This window comes from Rhinolophus sinicus, chromosome 11 (genome assembly GCF_057876585.1).
Source record: "Rhinolophus sinicus isolate RSI-liver-muscle chromosome 11, RSI-T2T, whole genome shotgun sequence".
NCBI classification, from domain to species: domain Eukaryota; kingdom Metazoa; phylum Chordata; class Mammalia; order Chiroptera; family Rhinolophidae; genus Rhinolophus; species Rhinolophus sinicus.
In genome coordinates this window covers 21681226-21707696 of record NC_142511.1, presented here as the reverse complement: position 1 = coordinate 21707696, position 26471 = coordinate 21681226, and the positions used below count along the sequence as shown (strand labels likewise).

General features: G+C 44.5%; 1 protein-coding gene across 8 annotated transcripts; it reads left to right on the top strand.

Moving 5' to 3' along the window:
* Positions 1-250: 250 nt before the first annotated feature.
* Positions 251-24578, top strand: PFKFB2 (6-phosphofructo-2-kinase/fructose-2,6-biphosphatase 2). Of its 8 annotated transcripts, XM_074322166.2 has the most exons (16): positions 604-754; positions 1600-1756; positions 7285-7410; positions 7925-8021; positions 8430-8496; positions 8628-8702; positions 9068-9124; positions 10060-10184; positions 12015-12222; positions 12619-12765; positions 13540-13644; positions 14393-14522; positions 15287-15349; positions 15608-15672; positions 22264-22349; positions 22581-24578. In XM_074322166.2, the coding sequence occupies exons 1-15, from the start codon at positions 632-634 to the stop codon at positions 22318-22320; spliced, it is 1602 nt and encodes a 533-aa protein (XP_074178267.2). In that variant the 5' UTR covers positions 604-631; the 3' UTR covers positions 22321-22349; positions 22581-24578. The 8 variants fall into 8 exon arrangements, with proteins under 8 accessions (XP_088657833.1, XP_074178269.2, XP_088657831.1 ...); XM_088801707.1 differs by lacking the exons at positions 604-754; positions 22264-22349; positions 22581-24578 and adding exons at positions 251-406; positions 16299-21470; XM_074322168.2 differs by lacking the exons at positions 604-754; positions 22264-22349 and adding an exon at positions 416-565 and having other exon boundaries at positions 1600-1707.
* Positions 24579-26471: the final 1893 nt, after the last annotated feature.

Below are 26471 nucleotides of genomic sequence, written 5' to 3'. Positions count from 1 at the left end.
ATACCCTAAGGTGTAATCAGCTTAAGTACTGTGGTAGTTTACCCGCGCAAAGCACCTTCTAAAGCTTACGTTCCAATTTATGGATCTAACCAGGTCCTGCTGGGATTCAGGGAGGGAAGAGTTAACCTCCGTGACTTCTTCCCATCACCAAAAGTCTCACCCTCTCAAGACGTCTGCTTAGTCCACTCTCGCGAGAGTATGAAAAAAAGTAATGCTTTTAATAAACCCCGCCCCCAGCCCTATTAGTTGCCAAGCAACGATGCAACCAACCTCCACACTGCTGGGAAACTTGTGATCTTTCCCCTTCACAGTTTCATCCTCCCTCTAGAACCAGCGTCAGCGATTCCGATTTGAGCCCCGCCCCCTGGGGCCTGCAGGCGCTGGATTGGTCGACGATTCTCTCCAGGTGAGGACCAACGTGAGGGTGGGCGGAGCTAGGCTGGGGCATTGGATGTGCCGACGATTGGCGTGCGCGGGCCCCAGGCCACAGTCTGTCGTCTCCAGTGTGCAGCGTTTCGGGGGAAGTGCCGGGGCCACTGCCGGGAGGGATTTTAGGGATTATAGGGTGAGCGACAGCTGTGCAGCGTCTGCAGGAGCCTGGGAGGGAGGGGGGCGGGCTGCGGGCACCCGGATGGGGTGCGGAACGGCGGTGCCTTGCTGTGTCAGGCAAGTGCCGGCCCCCAGGCATTGCCCGGAGTGGGGACATTCAGGGACCGGGAGCCGCCGCTGGTATTTCGATTGGAGGATTTGTGCGGTCAGTAGAATAACACTGCAAGGTCTTTGAAGTAATAGTACCTTCCTACTTAACGAGTCCCTTGTCTGGGTTTGGGGAGTGAACTCGGGGCTCCCCTACCCCAGTTCGAGTCAGGACTTACCCCTTCTCCTGCAGGGGACCTTGAGGAAGATATTCTTTGTGCTCCCAGTGTTTCTTCTGCAGACTTCATCCCGGGGCTAGATGGGGAGCGGTGGGGAGCAAGGAGAATGAGAACACTAGAGAAGAGATGGTGACGTGCTAGGAGTGTCTCAGGGTCCAGCTAAAGTTTTTCTTTCAGGAAACATGTTTGAGATTTTCCCATTTCTCTCATTTTTTTCAGGACTGAATTCTACCATTCTTCTGCCATTTCTTTATCATAATGAACTTGATCTGTTCACAACCCACCCCACCCCCAACTGCTGCCACTACTCTCTCCAGATTCTTAAACTAGAATTTAAGGTCAGGAAGGAACTAGGATAAGCCACTTAATTTGATTGACCTCAGTTTTTCAAATCTGTAAAATGAAGAGAAGTAATAATGGTAGCAAATTCTGCCTTATTACAGGACTATTGGAAGGACGGAAGAAGATAATTTGTGTGAATGTAACTCCTAAGTCTGCATTGTAAAGCAAGGTTCTAGTGCTCTATTTATATATAGATGAGAAAGCAGAGGGCAGCGGGTTCATGACTTATCCTGGGGCATGTAGCTATTAACTGGGAGAAAGAGGGCTGGACTTGACTCCTGGCCCAGGGTATTTTCACTTATGCTGCACTGATCCTCTTCACTGAGTGTTTTGAGAGATGTCTCCTTTCTTTCCTTCCTTACATTCCTTTTGTCCCTTCCAGACCTCTCCTGAAGAGCTGCCATGTCTGGGAATAATGCATCTTCAGAACAGAACAACAGCAGCTGTGAAACCAAAGCCTCAAATCTTCGACTATCAGAGAAGAAATGTTGTAAGTTCTGGCAAAAAGGAGGGGCTGCTCTCTCCCAGGATTTTATCCGGTGAATATAATTGTAATCCTAGACTTTGCTGCTTGGTGGGAGTGAGAAATAATTCTTTAACATGGCAATTTAAAACAAAATCTACAAGGGGAATTTCCTGTCTGAAATAAGTATACTATGAAATGTCTGTCCTTGGAGCTGGACTGCTGGTGTGGCCCGGCATTTTCTTATTGCTTTCTTTAACTGAATCTCTGTCTCCTGGGGGTTTCTGTACACTTGATTGATGTTAAAAGTTAGGACAGGCATTATCGTACACACAGTGAGTAAGGCAGAGTGGTAGTGTGCAGGAAATACTGGGGGCTGATAAGGTTTGTGAGGGTGCTGCTCACTGTAGAAATTGCAGGTGGCAGCCAGTAGCTCATTTCTATAGGCCTTAGGGGAATAAGCCCTGACATTTGACTTTTCACAGTGTCTTGGGCACCATATTTTCTCACAGGGTAGCCTTTGAACTTTGCGAACTGTTTTTCCTGCAGGTTCATTCCTCTGGGGACAGGTTTCACAGGAACATTTTCGTGCCAATCCTTTAGACAGATATGGCAGGTGGATTTGCGGAGAGATGAAGCATCTGCATTCCGAAGCATCATTATAGACTGCCAGACTGCATAGCCCAGTCCAAAAGGTCCAGGGCCACTGGGCCCCAGATGTTTTGGGGAAACTAAAGGAATGCTACCCCTTGTCCCTGCTTCTAGATTGCACTTTTCCTTTGGAAGTCTATCAGTCAGTTCTCCCTTCAGTGGTTATATTTATCAGTAGGTGGAAACAGCCGAGCAGCATGAGACCTGGAATCATCTCATGTTCAAAGCTTTCTCCAGAGTCTCGACCTTGATGTCATGCCCTTGTCAGTCTCGTGATTAATGATGATAATCTCTTTTCACCTAGTGCCAATGAGGCTTGCTGGGGTTTGGGCTGTAGCAGAGGCAGCTTGTTTGGATGTGACACTGAGTATAGTGTACCTCTACAATTAGGGTCTCCTTTCTCTGCCAGGCAGGAAGCTAGGTACCAAGGGCAGGTACCCCATGGGCGATAACTAGTATAGTGAGATGTTCGAGTGCAGCCTCTGGAGTCGGACTGCCTGGGTTTGAATCTTGGTTTTACTACTTCCTAGCTGTGTGCCCTTGAGCAAGTTACTTGTCCTCTCCATGCCTCAGTTTATTCCTTTATAAAATCGGGATACTAATAGTATCTCCTCCCAGAGTGATGTGAGAATTACATGAATAAATATAGGAAAGCACTTAGAAGACTGGTGGGCACATAGCTGGTGTATTATTTTCACTGGTGACTGTATTTGCATGTTGTATTTATTTCTAAAACATTATATAAAAATTGAATTGTACTTTAACTACTGTGCTGGGAGCTTGCTATTTAAAAGAGCCCTGTGAAGAATTATATTTTCAGTAAAGAATGTTTTCTTCTTTTGTTTGACAATATGGTGACCCGGATTTTGGGGTTCGGGATGCACATCTTAAGGAGAGGTACACTTGATTCAAAAGAAAGCAGAAAGCTGGTATGTGTGTCTGGGGGTGGAGTGGGGTGGGGTGGGGGAGTTAGTAATTGTGGGAGTCTCTCACCCTGAACAATGCATAGTGTCAGTCCTAGCTCTGCTTTATTCTCCAAAGGAATCTCCTACCTGCCTTTCTGACTCTTCTGCAGTTTTTCTGCCTTGAGGGCTTTTAATTAGTCAAGGAAGCAGTAATCCACGTCTCTGTTCGGTTTTCTAGACTCTTAATTTCCGCATGGCTCTGATTTCTCCCTTCCCAGCTCCACCCTCTTCTTTCCCGCTGGAAGCATGTGGGTTGTCTTAAAGCCTCTGTCCTTCATTTACCCCATTCTCTTTTCCCCTTTCTGATTGGACCACGAGACTATTGTAGCCACAGTCAAAGGAGAAATACAGTTATGAGAATATGTGTCAGTTCATTTCCTTTTTCTGTTATTTGCCTATATCTTGGGAGAGCTGCTCAGTGTTCACACCCAGCAGTTGCTTTATTAATAGCTCAGCCATTATCCCCTTGCTGCTAATTACACCTGTGTTGGCTCTGGGAGGTGACTGAGCTGCAGGACCGAAGAAGCACTTTAGGGAGCCAAAACCTCCAAAGGAACATTACGGGAACTTCAGCTACTCCAGGGATGCGGGGGAAGGGGAGTAGTGATGGCTGAGGTGTCTTTAAGGTGCGCAGATAACTGGTTTCAGGGCTCTGTGGAAGCGAGAATGTGTGTGGGAGAGGTCTACACGCTTTTCTTTCTTTGTGTTTTCTATTCTTTAATATTTGGGGTATGTCTGGAACAGACAAGTTCCCAAGTGTACATTTTCCTAATTACAAAAGCAATACACGTTCATGAAAACTTCAAACAATACAGAAAGAAAGTGAAAAATTAAATACCCTCCACAATTTCTCCTGTCCCTGTTAAGTTTGATTCTTTCTGACATCTTATTCTGGTGTATCCTAGTAATGAACATAGGCTCACACCGTATATATTTGGTTCTGCTGCCATTCCCTTTTTTTTTTTTTTTTAACTTACAATATCATGGACTTTTATCACGTCAGTAAATCCAGGTTTACCCCATTCTACACAGTATTGCAGGTATGGCTATGTCAATCTCCCCGATGGATATTTACGTTGTTTCCAGTTTTCCACCATCACAAACAATGCCGCAGTGAGCATCCTTGCACACACACCTTTGCATGTTTATGCTGGCAACTTCTCTGCAGAAATAGTAGAAGAAAAAATAGACAATTAGAATTCTGATCAGCATTACTAATGTACTGTACTACAAAGTTCTATACTGTAAGATGTTTTTAATATTTCAAAGCCCTTGGTGGTAATTGGGCATTGAAGGTAACTATGGCTGTACTGGTTAATGAAAATATTACCTTCCTTAGTGTTTCACTGCAGAACTTGGATATTTCAGACCTATCAGTCAAATAGCAGGAGATAATCAGCAGTTTTATGACTTCTGATGAATAAAAAGAAGACATTACTAACGAAACACACTTATTGGGCAGCATATTTCCGAAATGTTGGGCCTATTTAGAAGAATTAGTGGAAGAAGACTTTGGTCATAAAAAGGCCGGGAACCACGGGCCCTCTAGACCACCCTTCAGGCTTGGATTAGAGAGTGTAGTCATGCTCTCCACATGGCTCCCTTCGTCAGGTGCCACTGACAGGAGCTGGTGGCTGGGACTGAATGGGCCGACGTGAAACCAGGAGTCTGGTCAGAGCCCTGACCTTGACTTTCTACTGTGGGACTGTGGGCCAAGCTCTTCACTTCTCTCGGCTTGAGGTTTTTTTTGTCTATAAGAGGGAAGTTATCAAGCCCTCATTTCCTCTAAGCGTGTTCATGAAGGGAAAATAAATTTAAGACTGAGAAAAGGAGTTAAACCGTGCATAAAGAAGGTAGAAGAGAATTTCAGGATTGAAGCAGATTTCCATTATATGTCCAGGGATGTGTTACATTGTCTCTGAAATTAATCAGCATGGAGTATCTACTATTGAAGTTAAGGTGGTGGTGGTGGTTTTGTTCTTTAACAGGCAAGACACTATGTTCCTAGATTTTGCCACTGTGGCAGTTTGAGATAGGAAGTTTGGTCTAGTTTTGTACTCCGGAAAATGAGAAGCACTGGTTGTGGCAGGTGTCTGTGGGTGTGTCATGGGCAGAGGCGGGAGGTGTGGTGCTGGGGGGTACCATCGGGAGACCTTAGTGACCCTTATTTTTTGTTCTGAGCCCTCTCTGTCCAGTTTGGCAAACATGGAGCAGCTGGTACCCTCATTAGCTTTAGAGCAGCTCCCAAGTATCAGTTGTTTTCCGCATTAGGGAGGGTAACAGGACCACTGGGGAAGTGCCTAATGGGCTGGAAGGTGTGGACAAAGCAGCCCTGGAAGTGCAGGTAATGAGCCAAATCATGGGGGATTGAGAAGAGTGCCGTGCTGAGCTGGAGAAAGTGAAGGCTCAGGAGGATTCGACTGCTGAAACCTGAGGCAACTGATCCCAGGCTGACCCCCGTCAGGGTTCAGAGGTTAGGGATTAGTAATAGCTGAGGCTGCAGGGTGAGTTCACTTGCCTTTTTGCCCTGGGTTTGGAAGTATGAAAATCACTTCTGTTGCTCATCACCTCCCTCGGGGGGAGTGCATGCCCAGGCCCGTGAATTTTCCATGTGCATGGAAAACTAGGACTAAAACTAAGCCCTCTGACCCTGAGTCTACCCCTCATTGCTTGGGCCTCTCTTTGGCTTCCAAGTGTTCTTGCCAAACAGCCCTTCTGAGGCCTGTTCTCCACCCAAGCTTTCTGCCTACTTCTCCAATGAGATCTTTTTACATTCCTTTCTCAAAAGATGAAAGATGACTTTGCCATGCAACTCCCCCAGTTTTACTGGATTCTTTCTTAGTCTCACAGGGCCATCTTGTCCAGGGTAGAGCAGTAGCAGCAGCAACTTGCAGTGCACCCTCTGGAAAGCAGTGCTGGGCGGCACAAGGCAGTTCTTTGCCTCTCCCGACCCTGTGCAGGGCCTGCCCGCGGAGGAGCCAGCGGAGCCCGAGCCTCCCACATGACCTCATGTAGGCCTTGGACCCAGGAAAGTGGCTGGCACTAGTGCGGGGCCCTCTCCCACCACTCCTCTGTGGCGCGATGGGCAGGAAGGAGCCAGCCTCTGAGCAAGCTAATGAGGAATCAGGCTCGTTTTACAGAGAAAAGGTGCCTTGGAAGCACAAGATCTAGACTCTAACGACAGCTCTTCCTGTGATTCCTGTGTGTCCTTAGGCAAGTCACCTGACCTCTGAACATCTAGTTTGTCTGACCTGTCCAGTAAGACCTATCTCTGTAAATAAGTTTCGTGAGGACCAATGACTGTTCCTGCTTCTAAATTGTCTTGCTTTCCTTTCATATGGGCCGTGTCATGCCCTTGTGAGCTAAGCTTTACTGAAGCTTCCTGAGGTCTCGTCAGAACCTGTGTCAAGTAGGCTTTTCCACAGTGTAAATCTCTGGTTTACAAATTCTGGGTTAAGCTCGTGTCCCGAGTTCACGGCCAAAACAACGTGAAGCCAGGTTCTTTTGGTGGTGGGCAAGCTAATTCTTGCCCATGGCTCTAAAGGGATAGATGAAGTCCTCAGCGTAGACACTCTGTGGGACCTGTTACGGGAGCCCGCTCAGTTCTGCACTGGTAGAATCTCCAGGCGCAAGACCTTCCTTCACAGCTATTATCGTTTGAGTGTTACTGGACATTCTCATATTAAGGATAGTTACTGTCTTTCTAATCCTTACCACTTTTCCCTCTCTTTCCACCTTGGGTACCCCTGTGAAAACCTTGGACATGTGGGGAAGACATGTCTTGGCCTGGGGAGTTTCTGGAAGTCTACATGGCCCTTTAACTCTCTTTAGGGAGGATTTACCCGATGTCTCCTCAGTTTGCCTTCCCGGTCTTCTTGGTCTCTTGCCTCACCGAGGTTTATGAGGATTAAATGAGATTATGACTATCAAGTTCCTAGCCCAGGGCATGAACCTTACTTGGTCCTATTCTGTTTCATGTTCTCTCTAGCCTGGGCATCATACATGACCAACTCCCCTACTCTCATCGTTATGATTGGCTTGCCAGCCCGGGGCAAAACCTATGTGTCCAAGAAACTCACACGCTACCTCAACTGGATTGGGGTGCCCACCAAAGGTAGGTGCAGGTCATTCATTCTTTGGGAAGGGAAATGATCAGTTCCTTTGTCTCACAGGCCTCTGGGGAATTTATTCTTCCTGGCATCAAGGTCATATATAGGGTGCTTCTGGAAGAAATAGTGGTTGCTTCCTGATTTACTGAATTTATTCCCTGTTCACAGAGTGGTTTCCTCCTGGCCTGGGGGATTGGCTTAATTTGAGGGAATGCCTTTGATAGCGTATGGTTTTATATTTTCAAAGCCCTTACGTATGCATCACCTTGTCTAATCCTAGTAGTACCCCTGTGAAATAGCCAAAGTGGCTTAGGAAATTGCAACTTGGACAGCTTAAGACTTGCCCAAGGTCCAATAAGTCTGAACTCGAGCCTAATTTGACTCTTAATCTGGTATTGTTCCCAACATACCTTGCTGCCTTTTTCATCCCATTGGCCACTCTGACATTAGAGCAGGAAGTCCCCTTTGGTATGGCCATTGTATTGTTTCACTGCTGAGGGGTGTTGCTGTCTTTTGCAGTGTTTAATCTTGGGGTGTATCGGCGTGAAGCAGTCAAGTCCTATAAATCCTACGATTTCTTCCGACACGACAACGAGGAGGCCATGAAGATTCGCAAGTGAGTTTTCTCAGGCCTGACCTCTGGTCCAGCCATTTCTCGTTCATCACAAGAGTGGATGTGACAGGGCTTGGTTTTCCTTTCAGTAAATATCCTGTGGGGATTTTAAGTGGAAGTTATTCACAGGACAGGTCACTTTGGGCTTGGGTGGGTAGAAGAACAGGGCTCAGGAAGATGCATATATGCTTGTAGGTTAAGCTTGCAGAAGGGGAGGGGAAAGATACAGGATGGTAGCATTATCTCAGTGGGGAAATTGAAAGGTCTAGTTAGGGAAAATTTTTGACCAATGGGAGAACTAAGCAGGAAGGCATGTGATTCCCATAGCAACCCAAATGTTCTTGTCTCTGGCTGTGCTTGAGCTTGGTCTCGCCCTGCTCCTCTTGCTGATGTCCTTTGCTCTCATGGCAGACAGTGTGCTGTGGTGGCACTGGAAGACGTTAAGGCATATCTCACTGAGGAGAGTGGGCAGATTGCGGTAAGCCTTACCTGCCTCTTCCCTGTCTTGGTCTCCACCCTTCCAAGGCTGTACAGCCCCACTTTGGGTCCACCTTTGTGTGATTCCATTTCTCACTCCCCACTCGTCTACCTTGTGGGCTGTCTTTCCAGGTGTTTGATGCCACCAATACCACCAGGGAGAGGAGGGACATGATTTTGAACTTTGCCAAGGAGAATTCTTTCAAGGTAGGATCTGCCACCATGCCGGAGGAAAAGGGATGAGTGTAAGTGGGCAATTAGGAGGGACTTGTGGATCTGTTTGACTCTGGTGAGTGAGGACAGAATTGGATATCTGATTCTCTCTTCTTGGGGCATACCCCCAGTCCTTGAGTGTTTTCTTGCAGGTCCTTTCTCAGACCCTTAGCCTGTATGTCTGAGGCCCTGGGGATGTGGTAAGAGCTATTTTTAAATGAAGAGGCCTTGAAGGGCACTTTTATGAAAGAAAATCCTGGGGGATGTGGTGACTGGGGTGGGCAGGTTTGAGCATGTGGTCTTAAGGAACAGCCTGGTCATTTTTGACTCACTTGTCACTGCCTCCTCTCCCTGGCCAGGTGTTCTTTGTGGAATCTGTCTGTGATGATCCTGACGTCATTGCTGCCAACATCCTGGTGGGTGACACCTCTGCATACCACCACCTCCTTATCTTTTGTGCTGTGTGTGTGCGTGAGGTGGAGAGGGGTTGGGGGGAAAGTCAACGGGGTAATAAAATAAAGAAATAGACATGTTTCACATCACAGAATGATCTGTTTGATCTGCTAGAGCACTATTTTGCACTTCTGCACTCTTCCCTTGGGAGAAGAAATTGAGGCTTTGAGGAATAAAGTAAGAATTAGCTGTTGAATGGAGACCAACACTTAGACTGTAGGAATCATGGCCTTGTGTGCTGCATATTAGCTGGGTGCTGAGACCCAGGGGCATTCGTAGAATAGACCAGACTTCATTATCTGCCAGGGCCACCTTCTAGAAAGGTCATCTGCCTAGCAATTGTCTAATACGCAAGTCAGGGCTCTATGCACTGAACGCCTCTTGCCCTGTGTAGTCACAGCATAAACCAGTGCCCATTTGATGGATTGTGCTATGCTTTGCTGAATAGACATCAATGCATATGTATCATGGCGGTGCTTTTTCAGCAACAGGGCTACTTGGGGTCATCTAAGGAAGAGGCATCTGGTCCCACTCAGGCATGAATCACATTAATTACCCTATTCTGAATGGTCATGGGGAGAAATTGAAGCCCATTCTCTTTTCCCAGGAAGGTACATGAAGGGAGCGCGGCTCAAGAGCAGCTTCAGTTGCATGACTGCCACTGTCCTTCAGCCAAGGGCATGCACATGACTCCCCAGTTGTCTTTCCCTTCTTAATTGCCAGGGTCATAGGACTGGGGGGAGGGGTCGTGCTCAATGAATGGGGATTGCCAGCGCTCCAGTGCAAGGCCACTTCTGTGGACAACTTTTCTTTACTAGCAGTAGCCCCTTTTTGCTATTCGCAGGAGGGCTATTGAGGGCACACCGCTGACTAGGCCCTGCTCTTCCTATGATTCCAGGAGGTAAAGGTGTCGAGCCCTGACTACCCTGAAAGGAACAGGGAGAATGTGATGGAAGACTTCCTAAAGAGAATCGAGTGCTACAAAGTCACCTATCGACCCCTTGACCCAGACAACTATGACAAGTAAGGTTTAAAGGGCCTGAGACAGGGGTCTCTTACTATTTGAGAAAAGAGCCTTTCTATGACTCTGTCCCCAAACTTCCTTCTGACACTCCAGACCCATAATGTTTATATCACTCCACAGAAACAAGGTATGGATTTGTGGCTTCTGTTTGGGTTGCGTCTTATACCTGAACACTGAAGTGTTTTTTTATTATCAATTCTTCCTCTCTATCCTCTGGAGCAAGATTTCTCATTCTCAGCATTACTGACATTTTGAAGTGGATAATTCTTTGTTGTGGGCAACCGTCTTGTGCATTGTAGGATGTTTACCTACATCCTACATCCCTGGCCTCTGTCCACTGGGTACCAGTAACATTCCCAACCTGTGACAATCCAAAATGTTTCCAGACATTGTTAAATGTCCCTGGGGGGTAAAATCACCCTTGGTTGAGAAGCACAGCTCTGGATCAGTAGTTTTGAACTAGGGTGTGGTGGGACACCCCTTAGAGATGTGTCATCAGTTTTGAAAGTTTATTGTGTATATATGTTATACAATGTATAAGTATGTATATATACACACATAATACATGCATAACATACAAAACAATGTACATGTAATGTATATGTAATATGTTATGTTATATATAACATGTAACATACATAACAGATAACATATTATGTATATAAATAAAACATTTAAAGTCCTCAGGAACATGCGTGGCGTAGAGAACTGTCTGATCAGTGCTGGCTGTCATTACTATGGCAGCGTCTATCAGCAAAGTGATATACAGTGCAGGTTAACTTGATGTACGTGAGGTACAGGAGCCATAACGAAATGTCAAGTCCATGTTGAAGAAAGATGTGTGGACATAGAAGCCTGTGAGAATGTGGCCTTTGGAAAGGCATGCCGTCTGACCAGTTACCAGCTCTACTCAAATAAGAATAGAGCCCTGCAGCCACGCAAATGGTGAGACAAGTGTGCGTAACCCACTGTTGGATCACTTCAGTGGTCTGCTTTGGAGTTTTTCATTTCCTTCAAAGGTTGCTCAGAATGTTGCTATTTGGAGGTGTTGTTTAATACAGAGGTTGAAAACCACTGCCCTAGATATGACGTAATAATATATTCTTTAGTTAGCTCAAAGTCCTACATAGAAAAATACTCTAGAAGAGTGTGTGTGTGTGTGTGTGTGTGTGTGTGTGTGTGTGTGTTTATAGATGTTATCTCCTGCAGTAGGGTTATGGGTGGGTTTTCTTTTTTTTTTGCATTGTTCTACTTTTTTTGTTTTTGAAAATTTTTTTGAAATAAGCCCTTACTATTTTTATAAGGAGAGAAATTCCATGATGGCCCCAAAACAAACAGTCCACGGAAGTGCCCGTGAGGAGGCTTGATTTAGGTAGGAGCTGGGACTGCATAGAGACCTCTCGTCCTCTCACTACCGGGGATGCTTTACTCTGGCTGGGTCTCGAGCACCTCAAATGGCAGTTGTGCTTCTCACCAAATTTCAAGTTTAGCAAAAGCTTCAGGTCATCTAGTTGAGGGGAAGTCTGAATTCTGTTTATTGTATTTATTATTTTGCAGGGCACAGTATAGGCACTGAGGGAATGGTACTGACTGACTAAAAGTTTGGGAAATTTTACTTCATTTTGGTTCTTTTTTTTTTTTAAATTTATCATCTTGGTTCTGAGGAGTAATCCATTTTTTACCATTCGATTTCTTAAATGTGGGTGGCGTTATGACAGGAGTGGAGGAAGAGCTGCTGGGAGCCTGCAAGTAACTATGAAATCCTTTCCCCTCCTACTGTGATCCTCAGATTTTTATACCCAGGGGATTTTTCCCCCCCTCTGTCCCAGGGATCTTTCTTTCATCAAGGTGATAAACGTGGGCCAGCGATTTTTAGTGAACAGAGTGCAGGACTACATCCAGAGCAAGATCGTTTACTACCTCATGAATATCCACGTCCAGCCTCGCACCATTTACCTTTGCCGGCACGGAGAGAGCGAGTTCAATCTCCTGGGGAAGATTGGGGGTGACTCTGGCCTCTCGATGCGGGGAAAACAGGTGAGTAGTTAGCCAGCAGGCTAGAGCTCCTAAGCTTAGCGTTAGAGGGCATGGTGGAGGTCATCTCTTCTGTCCACTTACTGCTTCCTAAATCCCACTGGGGCTTGGGCTGTGGTTTCAGATAGCCAAGCAAATGCTGAATAAGGTTTCTTGTTCACTGGTTCTAGCTCTGTATTGAAGTGTGGACAACTTGGAAGCATTTCTGCGGTGGTCACTCAGCCATTGGATATTTAATGGGAACAACTTGTGGGCTTAACACAGTGCAGGGTGATTCAGTTACAGCTGATTTCCTTGTGGGTTTATTACATGCATCACCTCTCAGATTTTGGCCTTATAGGCTGAGTTAGCAGTTGTGTGTGTTTTTGCTTCTTTTAAAATTTTTATTTGAAACCCCAGTTTGCCCAGGCTCTCAGGAAGTTTCTGGAGGAACAGGAGATAGCAGACCTGAAAGTGTGGACGAGCCAATTGAAGAGGACTATCCAGACTGCTGAGTCCCTGGGGGTGACCTATGAGCAGTGGAAGATTCTGAATGAGATTGATGCAGTGAGTAGGAAGCTTTGATGGCCAGCATGGTCTCTTATTTAGTCAGGAACTCTGCGGAATCGTGATGTGGACAGCTTTATCTAAAAACTAGAACCATCAAGTAGAAACTTTGAGGAAGTTGAATCGATGGCCGGTTTGGGGAGGAAGTGGGAACAATTGCACCCTTGGCTGGCGCCTCTTGCCTGCTTGAGCACCCGTGCCAATAATGTGATCCAAACCAATTTTTGACCTGGCTACGCTGGCACCTGGGGAGAGTGGGGCTCCATTTTGATCCTTCGTATAGTTTCTTCCTGGGAAAAAGAAATAGCTAGCAACTCACTTTAATTTCTGCTTACATCATTTGGTCAGCTAGTCTGAAAAAGTCCTTTCCAATTTTTTTCTTGGCTTTCTTTGTCCTTGAATACAAAAGTAGGCATTTCTTTTTTTTCCCCTTCCTCTGTACCCTTTTATGCCTTCTGCAGAATTCCCCAGGGTCAGTTTCCCCTCCTTCCCTGCTTCCTGCTCCTTTTATGCTGCTGACTGTTTTTGACTTTTCAGTTCCCCACAGCAGTTGAAGAAAGTGGCAGCCCATGCTGGAGAAGCCACGTCTTCTCTGCAGTGGCCCTCAGCCTGCCAGTCTCAGACGCCCTGGCCAGTCAGTTGCAGGACATGAAAGGACTTGGTGCAGTGCCTGGCACCTAGTAAAAAAACTGGCATTCTGCTCTGTTGTCTTCCTCGTTTGGGCGGGGCTGTATGGGTCAGTGTCCCTGTGTAAGCCGGTGTGGCTCCTTGCAGGGCATGTGCGAGGAGATGACCTATGCAGAGATTGAGGAGCAGTACCCAGATGAGTTTGCACTTCGAGATCAAGAGAAATATCTGTATCGATATCCTGGTGGGGAGGTGAGGTTCCTCTCACGTGGGCGACTGCCCAGCCCTTTGCTGAGGGATCAGAGTTAGTTTGGGGGCAGGATTGAGTGTCCTGTGGGGATCTAGAAAGGGTACTAAGGCATCATTTAGTTTGTTCTCCTACCTTTGGGGCATACGTACTGTGTTTAATTCAGCTTAGGCAGTTGAATGCCTCATTAATTCGTTAAGGTCTCCAGGGAAGAGGGTGGCAGGATATCCTCTGTATTGAGTATACTGTAGAGTCAATATGATTTTTTTTACTTCCTTTTTTCATTCCACTCCCTCAGTCCTACTCCCAACCAAGCAGGTATGGGCACCAAGTAAACATATGGGCTCTGAATGATTTCCCTATCATCGCTGGTGTTTTAGGCTGTTTCCCTGCCTAAGGGGCTTCAGAGTCGAGGGATGTGTGAGGCAACGGTAAATACACAGAATGGCGGACGTCCAGGAAACCCGAGGAGCCCCTTGTTGCCTTATACTCTGCCTGTTTGTTAATCTTCGGAAAGAAAAAAAATACAGGCTGAATTCAGATTTCTTTTTCTTGACCTGTAGTTTTCTTGGTCTGAATGTTACTCTTGAAAAGTCTGAATATTCTTAAGAGATGCCAGGGCTGGGGGGTATTAGCAGGTGACGTGAACTTCCGGCTGGGGAAGGAGCAGTGGCCTCTTAACTCTGGACTCAGCCGCTGACTTGGCTGCCAGCTTGCGCCTCGCCTCCTACCAGCCTGCCCTTCCCCCCACAGTCGTATCAGGACCTGGTGCAGCGGCTGGAGCCCGTCATCATGGAGCTGGAGCGTCAGGGCAACGTCCTCGTCATCTCCCACCAGGCTGTCATGCGCTGCCTCCTGGCCTACTTCTTGGATAAGGGCGCAGGTGCCATTGAGGGAAGGGCTGGGGGACACATCCATGGGAGGGACCTGGATTTGGGGTGACACCAGGATCCCTGGCAACCGGACTTCTCCCTCTTCCATTCAAATTGGAGTACATTCTTGAGGCAGTCGTGTGGGGCTCCCGGCAGCCACTGGGCCAACTATTTGCTGATTGACTCTGCTGGTACAAAAGCCCCCACTGGGGAGTGGCTACTGGTAGACCTCCTCCGTCCTGCTGGGCTCAAGGGCAGGGTCATGCTGACGCTCTCGGCAGCATCAGAAAAGTGGTTGAGCATTCCCGGCTTGTTACTTTGATTGTAAGGAGGGTGGTGTCTTAGAAGCGTCTTCATCCTTTGGATTCAGGGTAGGACAGTTTCTGGGTAGAGCCGTAGAAAGTGCTGCTGCCTTCTCAGACACTTCCGTTCCCTTCCTGATCTACCTGAGCTGCCGGGAAGCCTGCAGATTGACCTTTGCTGTACCCAGGTGGGCCACGATTTTCCCTCCCGTGGGGTCCTTGCTACGGCCCTTACTCCTGCTTTGCCTGCATGGAACGATCTGTAATGGACTTATTTCCTTCCTTAGCCACTCAGTAACTTGTCTGGCTTCAGTGGTGACCATCTTGAAAATTGTCTGGGCTTTAGGGGAGGAGTTGTGTAACTCTAGGTCAGGGCAAAGAAAACTCCTGAGCTCCTTAGATTCTTTTTTCCATTAGCTTGACCTTACTCCATAATACTAAGAGTTTTCCCTCACTGGTCTTTCTGCTTTCAGATGAGCTACCATACTTGCGGTGCCCTCTCCATACCATCTTCAAACTTACTCCTGTGGCCTACGGTAATTATGAATTTAAGAACTGGGCAGGAGGTGGGGATTGAGGAAGGTCAGAATTTTTAAATTTTCTCTGAAGTTTGTGTAGAAGTTCAACTTCATCACCCCTGTATACCAGGGAAGTTCCATCAGTGCCTTCCATTTTTAAATGTATGTATGTGCGGTATGCTTTTATTTTACAGTATGCTTTCCCAAACTGAAACCAGGGAAGTTTTCTATGAGCCTTTTTCCTGAAGACCTCTTTTGTTTCCTCTGTGTACCCAGGGTGCAAAGTGGAAACCATTAAACTCAACGTGGAGGCAGTGAACACTCACCGTGAGAAGCCAACTGTAAGTATTTTCCCACACATGAACGTGCAGGTTCCCTGCCACCTTCAGTTTTTGAACCTCTGGCATCAAGACACTGGGGTTTCTTTTATGTACAAAAGGAAAACAGATCCAGAACTCTTGTCCTATATAGTCTCTTACTTTCAAATGGAGAAGATGTTGGAATTATTCTTTTTTAAGATTAGTACCTCATTCATGAGTCTTGACCTTGAAAGTTGGCTCCTAGAAAGCCAATTAAATATGGAAAGTGTTTGACTGAAGTGAAATGCAAATTTTCCCTCCAGGAAAGTGCTCCCTTTAGAAAGCAGGATCCAGAAGAACCTGTAAGCTGGGTGAAGAGGTATAGGTTCATTCCTAGGTCTGTGTTGATAATCTGTCTGATCTTAAATAAGCCTTTCTTTGTCCCTCTTTCCTGCTTTGGAGTGTGATGCTCCAGGAGCGTCTCCCTCTACAACCCTTTAGCTTCCCAGGGCTAGGGGACCAGGCCATGGGCCAGGTCTTATGACAGACTCTGTCTACAGAGGAGCAAGAGTGGAGGGAGCTGTTGTGGTTACAAGCATTATTTAACCTTTATGAGTGAGCTTTTGTCTTGGCTTTCATTTGTGTGGTGTCCCTCCGTTTCCAATCAGAACAACTTCCCCAAGAACCAAACCCCTGTAAGGATGAGAAGGAACAGCTTTACGCCTCTGTCCAGTTCGAATACAATAAGGCGTCCAAGAAATTACAGTGTTGGGAGCCGGCCCCTCAAGCCCCTCAGCCCTCTCCGTGCCCTGGACATGCAAGAAGGGGCCGACCAGCCGAAGACCCAAGTCAGCATTCCGGTGGTGTAACCCGTGTGTTTCCCTCCAGTCCTGGCCTCCTGCCCTTGTCACTAATCACAGGAATCATTTAACTTCCAACCCCCACCCCGACACCCCATCATGAATCTTACTTAACACAGAACGTGAGGCTATGTGTTTCCAGACCTGCCTTAGTTGTTCTGCAGTGTGAAACATCCCGCTGCCCAGGGGCACGTTGATGAGTTGGGTGTTTTAGGACAGGACCTCAGTTGGGGTGGTCTGGAGGAGGAGGAAAAGGGATACCTCACTCTGGGTGATTAGCATCGCTGGGGTTGAGGCTAAGCATGCCCTGTATACTTGGTTCTTGTCCATCCCTGGTATCTAAACTCACTAAAGACCCTGTGTTGGTGAAGTGCAGGATGGTGTGGAGGGGGACACAGAAGCCCATTTTCCCATCATCTTTGTCTCTTTAAGGTGTGCTTTACTCACAGTCCTTACCTGCCTGCTGTCTTCCCCTTCCCTTATTTCCCCTTCGGATTGTCCAGTGTGATGCATGTAATTGTCATTGTGGTGTCTGTTTAGGAGGGAAGGGAAGGTTGTCGAGAGCGAAGTCCAGGCTCCACTGATGCTCTCTGCCGTGGGCCTAAGTGGATCTGCACTGGGGAAGCCTTTCTTTTCCTTTCTGCCTTATTTCAAGCCAGGTCCTGCAAGGCTCAGCCTAGGCTATAGAACATCCAGAGATGCGCTGGAGCTTGCAAGTGGATATAGGGTGACAGTTCTTGCCTCCTTTCATGAGAAACAGTCCTAAGGCTTTGATGCCCTGGGGGAAGCTGGCTCTGAGTATGTGGGAAAGATCTTGGTTTGTGTTTTTCACTTCATGAGATAGGCATAGTGTAGGTCTTCTAGCTGCTGTGGAGCGAGGTTTAGGAGAGTAGGGTGGTCTCTGGCTCCTGCAGGGCTCTTGTAAGGCAGGTTATATATCTTTTCTCTGGTGGCTCTCAGTGTCTTTGCCAACCACTGCAAAACAGTGACCTCTGGGACTGTTTAGAAAGACAGTGTTAGATTTAGGAATCACTACTGATGCTTGTCAAAAGGTAGAGCAGAGTTCACTAGAGTTGCCTTTTATTCTTCAGTAATTTTCAAAACTTTTAAGTTAAAAAATCTAAAGGAGTCTTTGGCACTATGTGGGGTCTATCTCTTCACTGCCTGTATTTATCTACTCACTTCTATCACTTTATTTCCTCTGTAGAGTTAAACAGGAAATGTTTAGAGCAGGGATTCTTAGCCCCTTGGAGGCCCATGATAGCATGCTCCTCCCAAATTTGTATGCAAAACTTATGACTACATGGGCATTTTTCTGAGAAGCAAGTCGAGAGCTCGTGACATTTTTAAGAGAGAGCGATGACTCCCCCCTTAAAGTTATCAATTTGTCCTTTAGAGGTAACCAGTGAGAACAAGCTGGCTATTTGCCAAAGGTGTCTTTGGTAAAAGGAGACCTTTTGTCATGGTTCCCATCTAGGAGTATTCATTAGAACCCCTTTAGACCTTCTGAAATGTCCCCATGCCTGGGTCTACTTTAGGCTTAATATTAACTCAGAATCTCTGGGATTAGGGTCTGGACATGGGTGTGTTTAAATAGCTTCACTGATTCTGATTCATATGTGCTCCAGGTTAGGATTCCATGTATGAAGTTGGGTGGAGACATGCTGGGATGGTAGTTCTTTGGACAAAGCATCAACCTAGGAATTCTTAAAGTACAGTCCTTTGGAGTTAGATGTTTAGCAGGTCACAATATTACGTGAATCGATCCTTTTATAATCTGGCTGTTCCGGTGATGTGGAACAAATCACTACAGAAATAAATGTCGTTGGGTGATAGCTGAGAATTTTAAGCACCCTCGAGATAGGTGCTGAGATAAAACCTGTAGGATGATAAAGGTTGTCATCACAGGTAGCTGACTTGTGACCTTGAGTCCTTTATTCTTGTATCATTAGTAGGACATCACGATCAGTTTCCAAAGACTGCTTGCCTAGGTTCTGCTAGAAATTGCGTCCAGGGTGTAAAGTAACACGCTCTTCCTATTTAGCCATTTGCATAATGTGTACTTATTTCCTCAGTTTGTGGGGCTTTGGGCTGGGTGGCGGTGGGGGTGGGGTAGGATACACAGAAGTAGAAGAAAACGTGCTTGCCCTAAAGAAGGTTATTTTAGAGACAGGGCATACAATTGACAATAAATGAACATTTGCAGAAGAGCAGGTCTTTGAGTCTATAAGTATAAACACTGAAGTGGAGTACAGATTACTCCTGCCTTTTTTCTTGTCCTATGGCCATGATACTAAAAGAGTTGGGAGGTAGGAAGGCCCCTTCCCCCCAAACCCTATGTGAGAAAGAGGCGTGGTCTAGGAGGTAGTGTGGTGCTTTTAAGAGGTTGCCTTATCTAGCTTTGCTTGGCTGGTGGTACCTTTAGCCCAAATGAGCGTGCATTCAGTCCTTCCTCTTGCTGTGTGGTGAGAGTAATTCAGAGCTAATGAATGAGAAGGAGAATTTTGATCCAAAGACTGTGGATTTGGGCTGGACATACACTTAGAGAGAGGAGACGTCTCTGACGAACTAGCATTATGTCACCTTGTTAGAAACCCCAACACGAGCCACAGGTCACTGGAATGTTCATGTTGATGATTTCTTCACTCTCCCTTTATGCTAGTTTGCCTGCCCCAGAAGAGGAGCGTGAGGTGGTCTTATTAATCTCAGATAGGACACAAAAAATTAGAATTTGACAACAGTGAGGGTTTCAGAATTCTTCAATTTTCAGAGCAAGATCTCTCCAGAGAAAGTTCAGCAGGAAGAAGCCAGGGGAACTATATATTCTTGTTCCAAGAGAGCTCGGATTCCACATTTTAGAGAAGTCCTACCTCTTTTCTTTCTTGCCCTCCTCTCCCGTTCTTACTTGAATATGTATTAGTAACATGTACACGTTAATATGGTTATGTCTATATCACAAGTCCTACAACGAGAGAATGGACTCCAGAATACTTTTTGCTCGGGCTTTCAGTTTTGTTATGGGAGAAGTAGGTGAAAACTTTATCATTAATCTACTGGCATAAAATGGGGAAAGGAAAGTCACTGTATGTTCTGTTTTCTTTTTCTTGCTTCAGAGTTGAATGAGGAATTCTGTGACAGACTTGAAAGAGGAATCTAAAGCAGATTTAATCTAAAACTTCTCTTTCTAGCTCCTAACACTCAGATTGGAATTTAGCTGTTATTCGTTATCTGTATTGTCTTTGGTTTTGTTTTGGTAAGGGAATTGTTTTACATTCAATTGGAAAGTAGAAAAAGAAAGTCTTTTAAAAACATTGTGCTAAGGGGTCTTATCGTTGTTTTTGTTTTGTTTTTTTTCCCCCCTAAGAAGTTAGGAATATAAATAGTATATTGTATTCCTGTTGTATTCCTGATCGGGTTGAGTGTTTCCTGTGAGATTCTGGGCGTTCCTCTTTGCAACCCACTTGATCTTCAGAGGTACTAGCTTGTTGAAGAAACATGATATAGCTGTTTGAAAATAAACCATGTTCTGGTTTTTTTATGAGCAGGGGATCTGAGAGAAACTCATGGTTGCTTAGAGTAGCCAAAGAACAAGAGAAAAAGTATCTAAAAATTGAGAGAACTATACCAGGCTTATATAGTCTTACGCACATTCCATTGTCTTTGTTAAGCTCAGAAGCCATGTTGTGTTTGTTTTCAAGAAATGTGATAAATTCACCCAGGTTTTCCAGTATGCATTTTGACTTGCTTATGTTTTCAAATATTTTAATTTTAAAAATTATGTAGCAGTTGAGTCCAGTTTAGCAGGATTGATCTCTGACTTCCCGTAGAGGTGACATAGACATCAGAAGGATGGCCAGGAATTTAATTTAGACTCATAATGTTTAAAAGACACTACCTAGTAGTATTTATATGCTGACTGACCGACAGGCTGTAGTTGGGTCTCTACGCCGACTGACAGCCTGTAATAGGGTCTGTATGCTGAATGACTGACTGACTACTGGGTTGGATCTGTCAGTTGACAGTCTGACGGTTTTCCAATTGTGCCAGTAGGTAGTGTATGCACATTATTGTAATTCTCTGTCTATTGCACGTATACTATAATGAAAGGAAGTGAGTACTCCACATGTTTTCTTTAGGGAGAAGTTCTGTACACTGATTTTTAGTAGACATTTCTTTTAGAGTAGCAGCCAAATTGTCATCATTTTTTAGAAAATGAAGGTTGAACCTCACTTGTATGATATTTAGTAAACTCAGCTAAGGAAATGCCTGCTCAAAGCCTAAAACTATTACGCTACTTGAAGTTATCCCATCCACTCCCTCACAGGCAGGATTTCACTTTTACTACTATCTGTTTCTGAACCTTCTGTGTCCTCTGCTTCCCTGTTATGAAAGGTAGCACTCCACTGGATAATGCTGCTGTTTTTAGTCTGCCATGCATTTGGCTCTTAATTCATAATATAATAAATAAAAATGCAAAGGAAATTTTGCATTCAAAAATTGATTTTATTACAAGAGGTGGCAAAGTATTCTTTCCAGCAAGCCTTTCACTGGGGATCTATGACCAACATTTACCTATTTAATGTTTTTATATCTGGATTGCTTGTATGCATTATTTTTATTGTGTTGAAGTAACAAGATCAACTCATTCTGATCTGGTAATGGTTTTGCTATAACAAAAACAAAGGACTGATCACCAGCTGTGCCCTTTGGAGGGGGTTGGACGTGAGCTGAGCGCTATGGGGTTGAATGGGAATGGACTGAATTGGGAACCCAAACAATAGAGTTATCCTGCTGATTTCCTAGGCACAGCTCTGTTTAAAGAAGGCACGTAAGTCCTTAGCATTCTGAGTTAATCTGGTGACATTGATCTCAAAATATGCCACTCAGATCCACGTAAGGTTTCTATCACTGTACTTGAAATGTGTTTTGTGTGTGTGTGTGTAGAATGGGTAAATAAAATTGTTGAGTAACTTGAACCTATCAGAAGGCTTCTGGTTTTTTTGTTTTCTGTTTTGGGTTGTGTTCTCCACCCACCCCACCACCTTATGCTGCTCAGTGCTTGAGCTTCAGACAAGCCAAAGCCAGTTCACAGTGTAACTGAAGTCCTTGGTGTAGGCATGGCTCTCTTTCACCACCTTCTGGGGAAGATAGGAAGGACATTATGGAAGGCACATGAACTTCCTTAGTTGTGTGTACTTTTTGGCGCCTCTACAAGAATTAAGAAAAAATTACCTTTGACCATACTGTGCTTTGACTCTCGTCAACAGCATTTAACTCATTATTTATTGTAAAGAGATCTCTTGGAATTCAGTAGGCTGTTCCTTCTAAAGTATGACCTGCTTGTTTCTAAAGACATTACAGCCAGTGGGACAAAATGGCATTTAACTTCTTCTGGGCCAGGAAGTGCAGGGGAAGTGGGTCACCATTCTCATACGTTGTTCCTTGTTACCCTAACAAGGACCCAGAGCTCATTAGACGTGCAGACTCTTGGGACCTATCCCAGGACCACTGAATCAAAATCAGGGTTACTAAGTGATTCAAATGCACACAACATTTGAGAAACACTGTTTTAGGGAGAAGAATTTTTCAAAATGTTAAATCCCATTTTATGGGAAGAAGTTGATTTCTGCTCTGATGGCTGATTTCAGAAGGGACTGGGATAACTGCAAATGGTAGAGACTCTCCTCAGAAGCCAAGTAGCCCCCAAACGCAGTGTCACTTCTTGGCATGGTCTTTCAGCTGATGGAACCTGCATACTCTCCTTTTACCACAGGGGTCCCTACAGCTTCTGCCTCATATCTTGGGTACGCAGCTTATGGTCCAGGTCTGAAAGGAGTGCCTGGTCCAACGTGGCACAAGGTCGGTTACTCCGGGAAGGAAGCCCATGACGACGCCACTGGAGTTTGTCTGATTCCATAGAGAAAAGGGGCATGTGCAGGCACACCAGGGTGTGCATGGCTGTATGCGGGTGTGGGAATGCGGGCGGTGGGGAAGCAGTGGAAGGATGGGGGAGGGATTCTGCTTTATTTTCATTATTTGCCATTTGGCAGTGGTATAATTAATGGCTTTGTTTCTCTTTCTGGCTTTCAGGCAGAGACCCCACTGGCTGTGCCTAGACACTTGTCTCTGGCATCCGTCCCATCATTATCCTGATGGTAATGGAAGCTGAGGCCAGACCTCTCCAGGGACTGGGATCAACTGAAAAGCTTGGATGTCAGCTCCACTGGGGCTTGAACAGGAAGTGAAGTGGGGATCGGACATTTGGGGCCACCAAAATGAGGCCTGGAGAAGCATCACACTCCTACCCCTTATGTCTACCTAGTGGGAATATCAGTTACACTGAAAAACTTAACTTTTCTGTGCCTCAAAACGTTTAACAGCCTAAACCAATTAATTTTTTTTTCCTGATTTCTTTACTGGATTTGGCCCAAGTTGGCCAATCTTGCTTTATTTAGGCATTTAACATCCTACCTGTGACTATACCTAGCTGGCTATTCTTTGCCTACAGTGTAGATGTACCGCTTCAGATTTAATTGTTTTCAGGTGAGAGGGCTGAACTCCAGCAAGCCTTTTCTGTGCTGTAAGAGCTGGTCTCTGCATCCATTCCAGGTGAGCAGGATAAAGTACAATTTACATATGTTGGCATTCACTTTTTTGTCACATTGGAAATAGATTCACCAGGTGAGTGGAGGGTATCTGAGAAATTCAGTCCCTAAAATGCCTCTTCTGTGGTGATGGAAGAGCAGTGTCAGTAACAACTTTTGCATTTAGAGAAGTTTTTCTTTTTCCAGGCCCATTGAGGGCATAATCTGACTGCAAGGTTCTCCCAAATGGGTACCCATCTTCTGAGTTCTCTTTTGTAGCTGCTGTGTTTTCTGCCTGATTTAGTGTATCTCTCATAGTTGAAGAGGGCTAGTGTTCTCTCCAGTGATTGGGAATGCGGGCTGGAGAGAAAACTAGGGTGCCATTTACATGCCATGAAGAAGTAAAAGGTTCCTTGGGAATCTACTCTGCCTGGGAGTTCTTTTGGTTTCAAAACAGGTATGGAGACATGCCCTTCTGTGGGCTTCGCCACCAGGGTGTGGTCTCTTAAAGCTGTGGCTGTGACTTTCAGAGCAGCTGGTCTTCTGATGCCTGCCTCTCGCTAGCTGTCACTATTGTGGTCTACCTGTCTCTCATGTAATACATTGGGAGTGCAGGGGGAACATTGCATTAGTCATTGGGTTTCCATTAAAAATAAGCCAGGTAATTTCCTTAGCTCAGTGATTGTCAAATGTGCAAATATGTCTTTGTAGATGTAATTTTAATATGTCAGTCCTCCTGCCCAAGGAGGATGGAAGCTCCAAAGGATAGCTTCCAAGCAAAATTATTATTTTTTTTTAAGAATGGTAAATTTTTAGCTTTTCACATTTTTTTTCTTTCACTCAGATGCCCACTTGCTAGGCAAGAGGGTGAGTACGAAGAAAAGTAATGAAATGTAGCTTTTCCCAAATGGTTCTTTTTATACTGTGGATGATACGGGGCTGTTACCTAAGATGTGATGAGCTGGGCTGCAGGCAGCTCAGCATCCAGCAACGAGGAGCGTATTTTATATGCACAGCGCTGCCTTCCGAAAGGCTCCTGACTGCTCTGTAGCAGGTGATTTTCATCTGGCTGCTTGTAACATGCTGTACTGTAACGATTTTGTTCTTGTGAAGCAGATTTCTTTCTGCATTTATATACACTGTCTTTTCATGATCACATAATGTTTTTATTTAGTTATTTATTCATCCGTATATGGTATTTTTAAGTCCCCATATTAGTGTTTGCATGTATTTAATCAGAATATAAGGTAATTTGTGTTATCCGTTTTTTGGTATGAACTTAGATAGTTTCAGCTTTTAAGTCCAATGTCTGTAGTATTACCTTAAATTAAATTTCCAGAATATAGTTATATCTTCTGTAAAAGGATAATGCCTATGTTAAGGCACAGTGGGTTTCTTTGAATACTTTTTTTTCCTCATCAATTTTTATTATAAGTATAAATAAAAAGATGCATTTCTCTGGAGAAAAGTTTATCTCCTGGATAAATAAAATCATGCTAAAATATGTAATATGTATCACTTTTGTAATAAGAAATACAATAAAAGTTATTTTTAATTAAAAAATGCAATTTCTGAAATCACAAACAGAAGATAGCATTTGGTACATTATACATACATGAAACATTAACATCGTGCAAAATGTGTTTGAAACTAGCTTCTTTAAAATGATTCTCAAATTATTAGATTGTGTATGTATTTCCAACTGGTGGTTTTAAATGATGACTCCTGCCTTTTTGAAGTTCATTAGCATTTCAAAATGATATCAGTGGGGCCATTACTATCGTGCATTATCAACGTTCTAAAGCTTCATTAATTTATTTAACAAATATTTAATGATCACCTGTTGATTACCATTCAGTGGCTAAGACAAAGGCCCTGTTTTCTTTCTAGAGTTTATTATTGGAAAGGAAAAAATTAACAGCAGTTCTGTTACCCATCCCTCCCTACTGGGAATGCCTACTCCTATGAATGACCTTGACCAAAACCATTATTAGATAATTGTTATGTAAATGTTTATGATAAAGGAAGTTGGCACACTCTCAGTAGCAACAGACAAAATGAAACGTTTGTAATAACAGTAGAGCAATTACAAATTCTATAAGTCCAAGGTCTCTGATAGAAAAAGTTATGAATTCTCCAAGTTTGCGATTAAGTGAGAGAGAGTGGTTATAAGTATTGCTAAATGTACTGAGCTTAGGCAATTTACCTGGAGGAGTAACAATAATAAAGGTGTCAAGGGTGTATTTCCTTGGAAAGATCTCCAGGCACCTTTGCAAGTGTTTTTTTATTCAGTAATCAAGCCATGATTTGTCGAAGGCTGGGAGTGTTTGGGGTCATTCACCCTGTTTTACAAATAGGGGAATGAACATCCTTATTGAGGGATTCATCTCAACACTGATGGGGTTTTTGTCAAAGCCCATAGCTCAGAACAAGGTGAACAGTAAGATTTGTAACAGTGAGGGCCCAACAAACACATAACATACTTTTATTATTATTATTATTATTATTATTATTATTATTTTAAATTAAAGTTTGTTAGGGCAACAATGGTTAGTAAAGTTACATAGACTTCAGGTGTACAATTCTGTAGTACATCATCTATATATCACATTGTGTGTTCACTACCCAGAGTCAGTTTTTCAAATGTAACTGGAAATTTAAAGATACCAGGATTAGAAAGGGATTATTCAGAGAGTGCTCCAGTGTTGGGTGACATTATTTGCTTTATTTCTAGGCTAAATTATTACATCATGTCTTCAACCTCTCCAGGGCCTGCAGGGAGGACTCACCGTGAGGAGGGTCAGCATTCAGGCTCACTAGCTTGCCCTCGTTGGTGAAAACATTACTGGCACTTTCTGTGGCAGTCGGACTATATCCCATCACCATGCTTGATGGTCTCTGACGTATTCTGCACCAACCAAATTGCATTCCTTGTCTTGAACTCATTTGAAAATTTGACAAAAGCTAAGGAATCTTCCCAGTAAAATGTAGACACATAAGATTTACATACAGTTTAGGGGGTTCGTGACCTCCTGAAACCCATCCCTGCACCTCAGGGTAGGAATCCAGTAGTTAGATTCACACACACACACACACACACCATCATCATCATCATCTCCCTTTGACGTGAAAAATATCGAGATCCATTTGATACTAACTTTTTAAGCAGAGGAGGAGACTATATGAGATTCTGAAATGCTCACTTTTTTTTTTTTTACTAGACATTGTGGAATATTTAAGAATTTGAATGGATTGTAGTAAGATAGCATCACTAATCATGGAGAGCAATATTTTCTTTTTCTTAAAAACTCCAAAGCACACAATCTTTGTCCTTTTATTCTCATTAAGCCAATGCCAGCTGCATTGCTTTAATCATTACAGGCAGAGCAACTCCCTT

Coding starts and splice junctions, on each gene's coding strand:
- PFKFB2 (XM_088801705.1), top strand. CDS start 452: ATGTGCCGACGATTGGCGTGCGCGGGCCCCAGGCCACAGTCTGTCGTC. Junction 1,757..7,284: donor CTCTCCCAGGATTTTATCCG/GTGAATATAATT, acceptor TGTTCTCTCTAG/CCTGGGCATCATACATGACC. Junction 15,350..15,607: donor ACTTACTCCTGTGGCCTACG/GTAATTATGAAT, acceptor CTGTGTACCCAG/GGTGCAAAGTGGAAACCATT.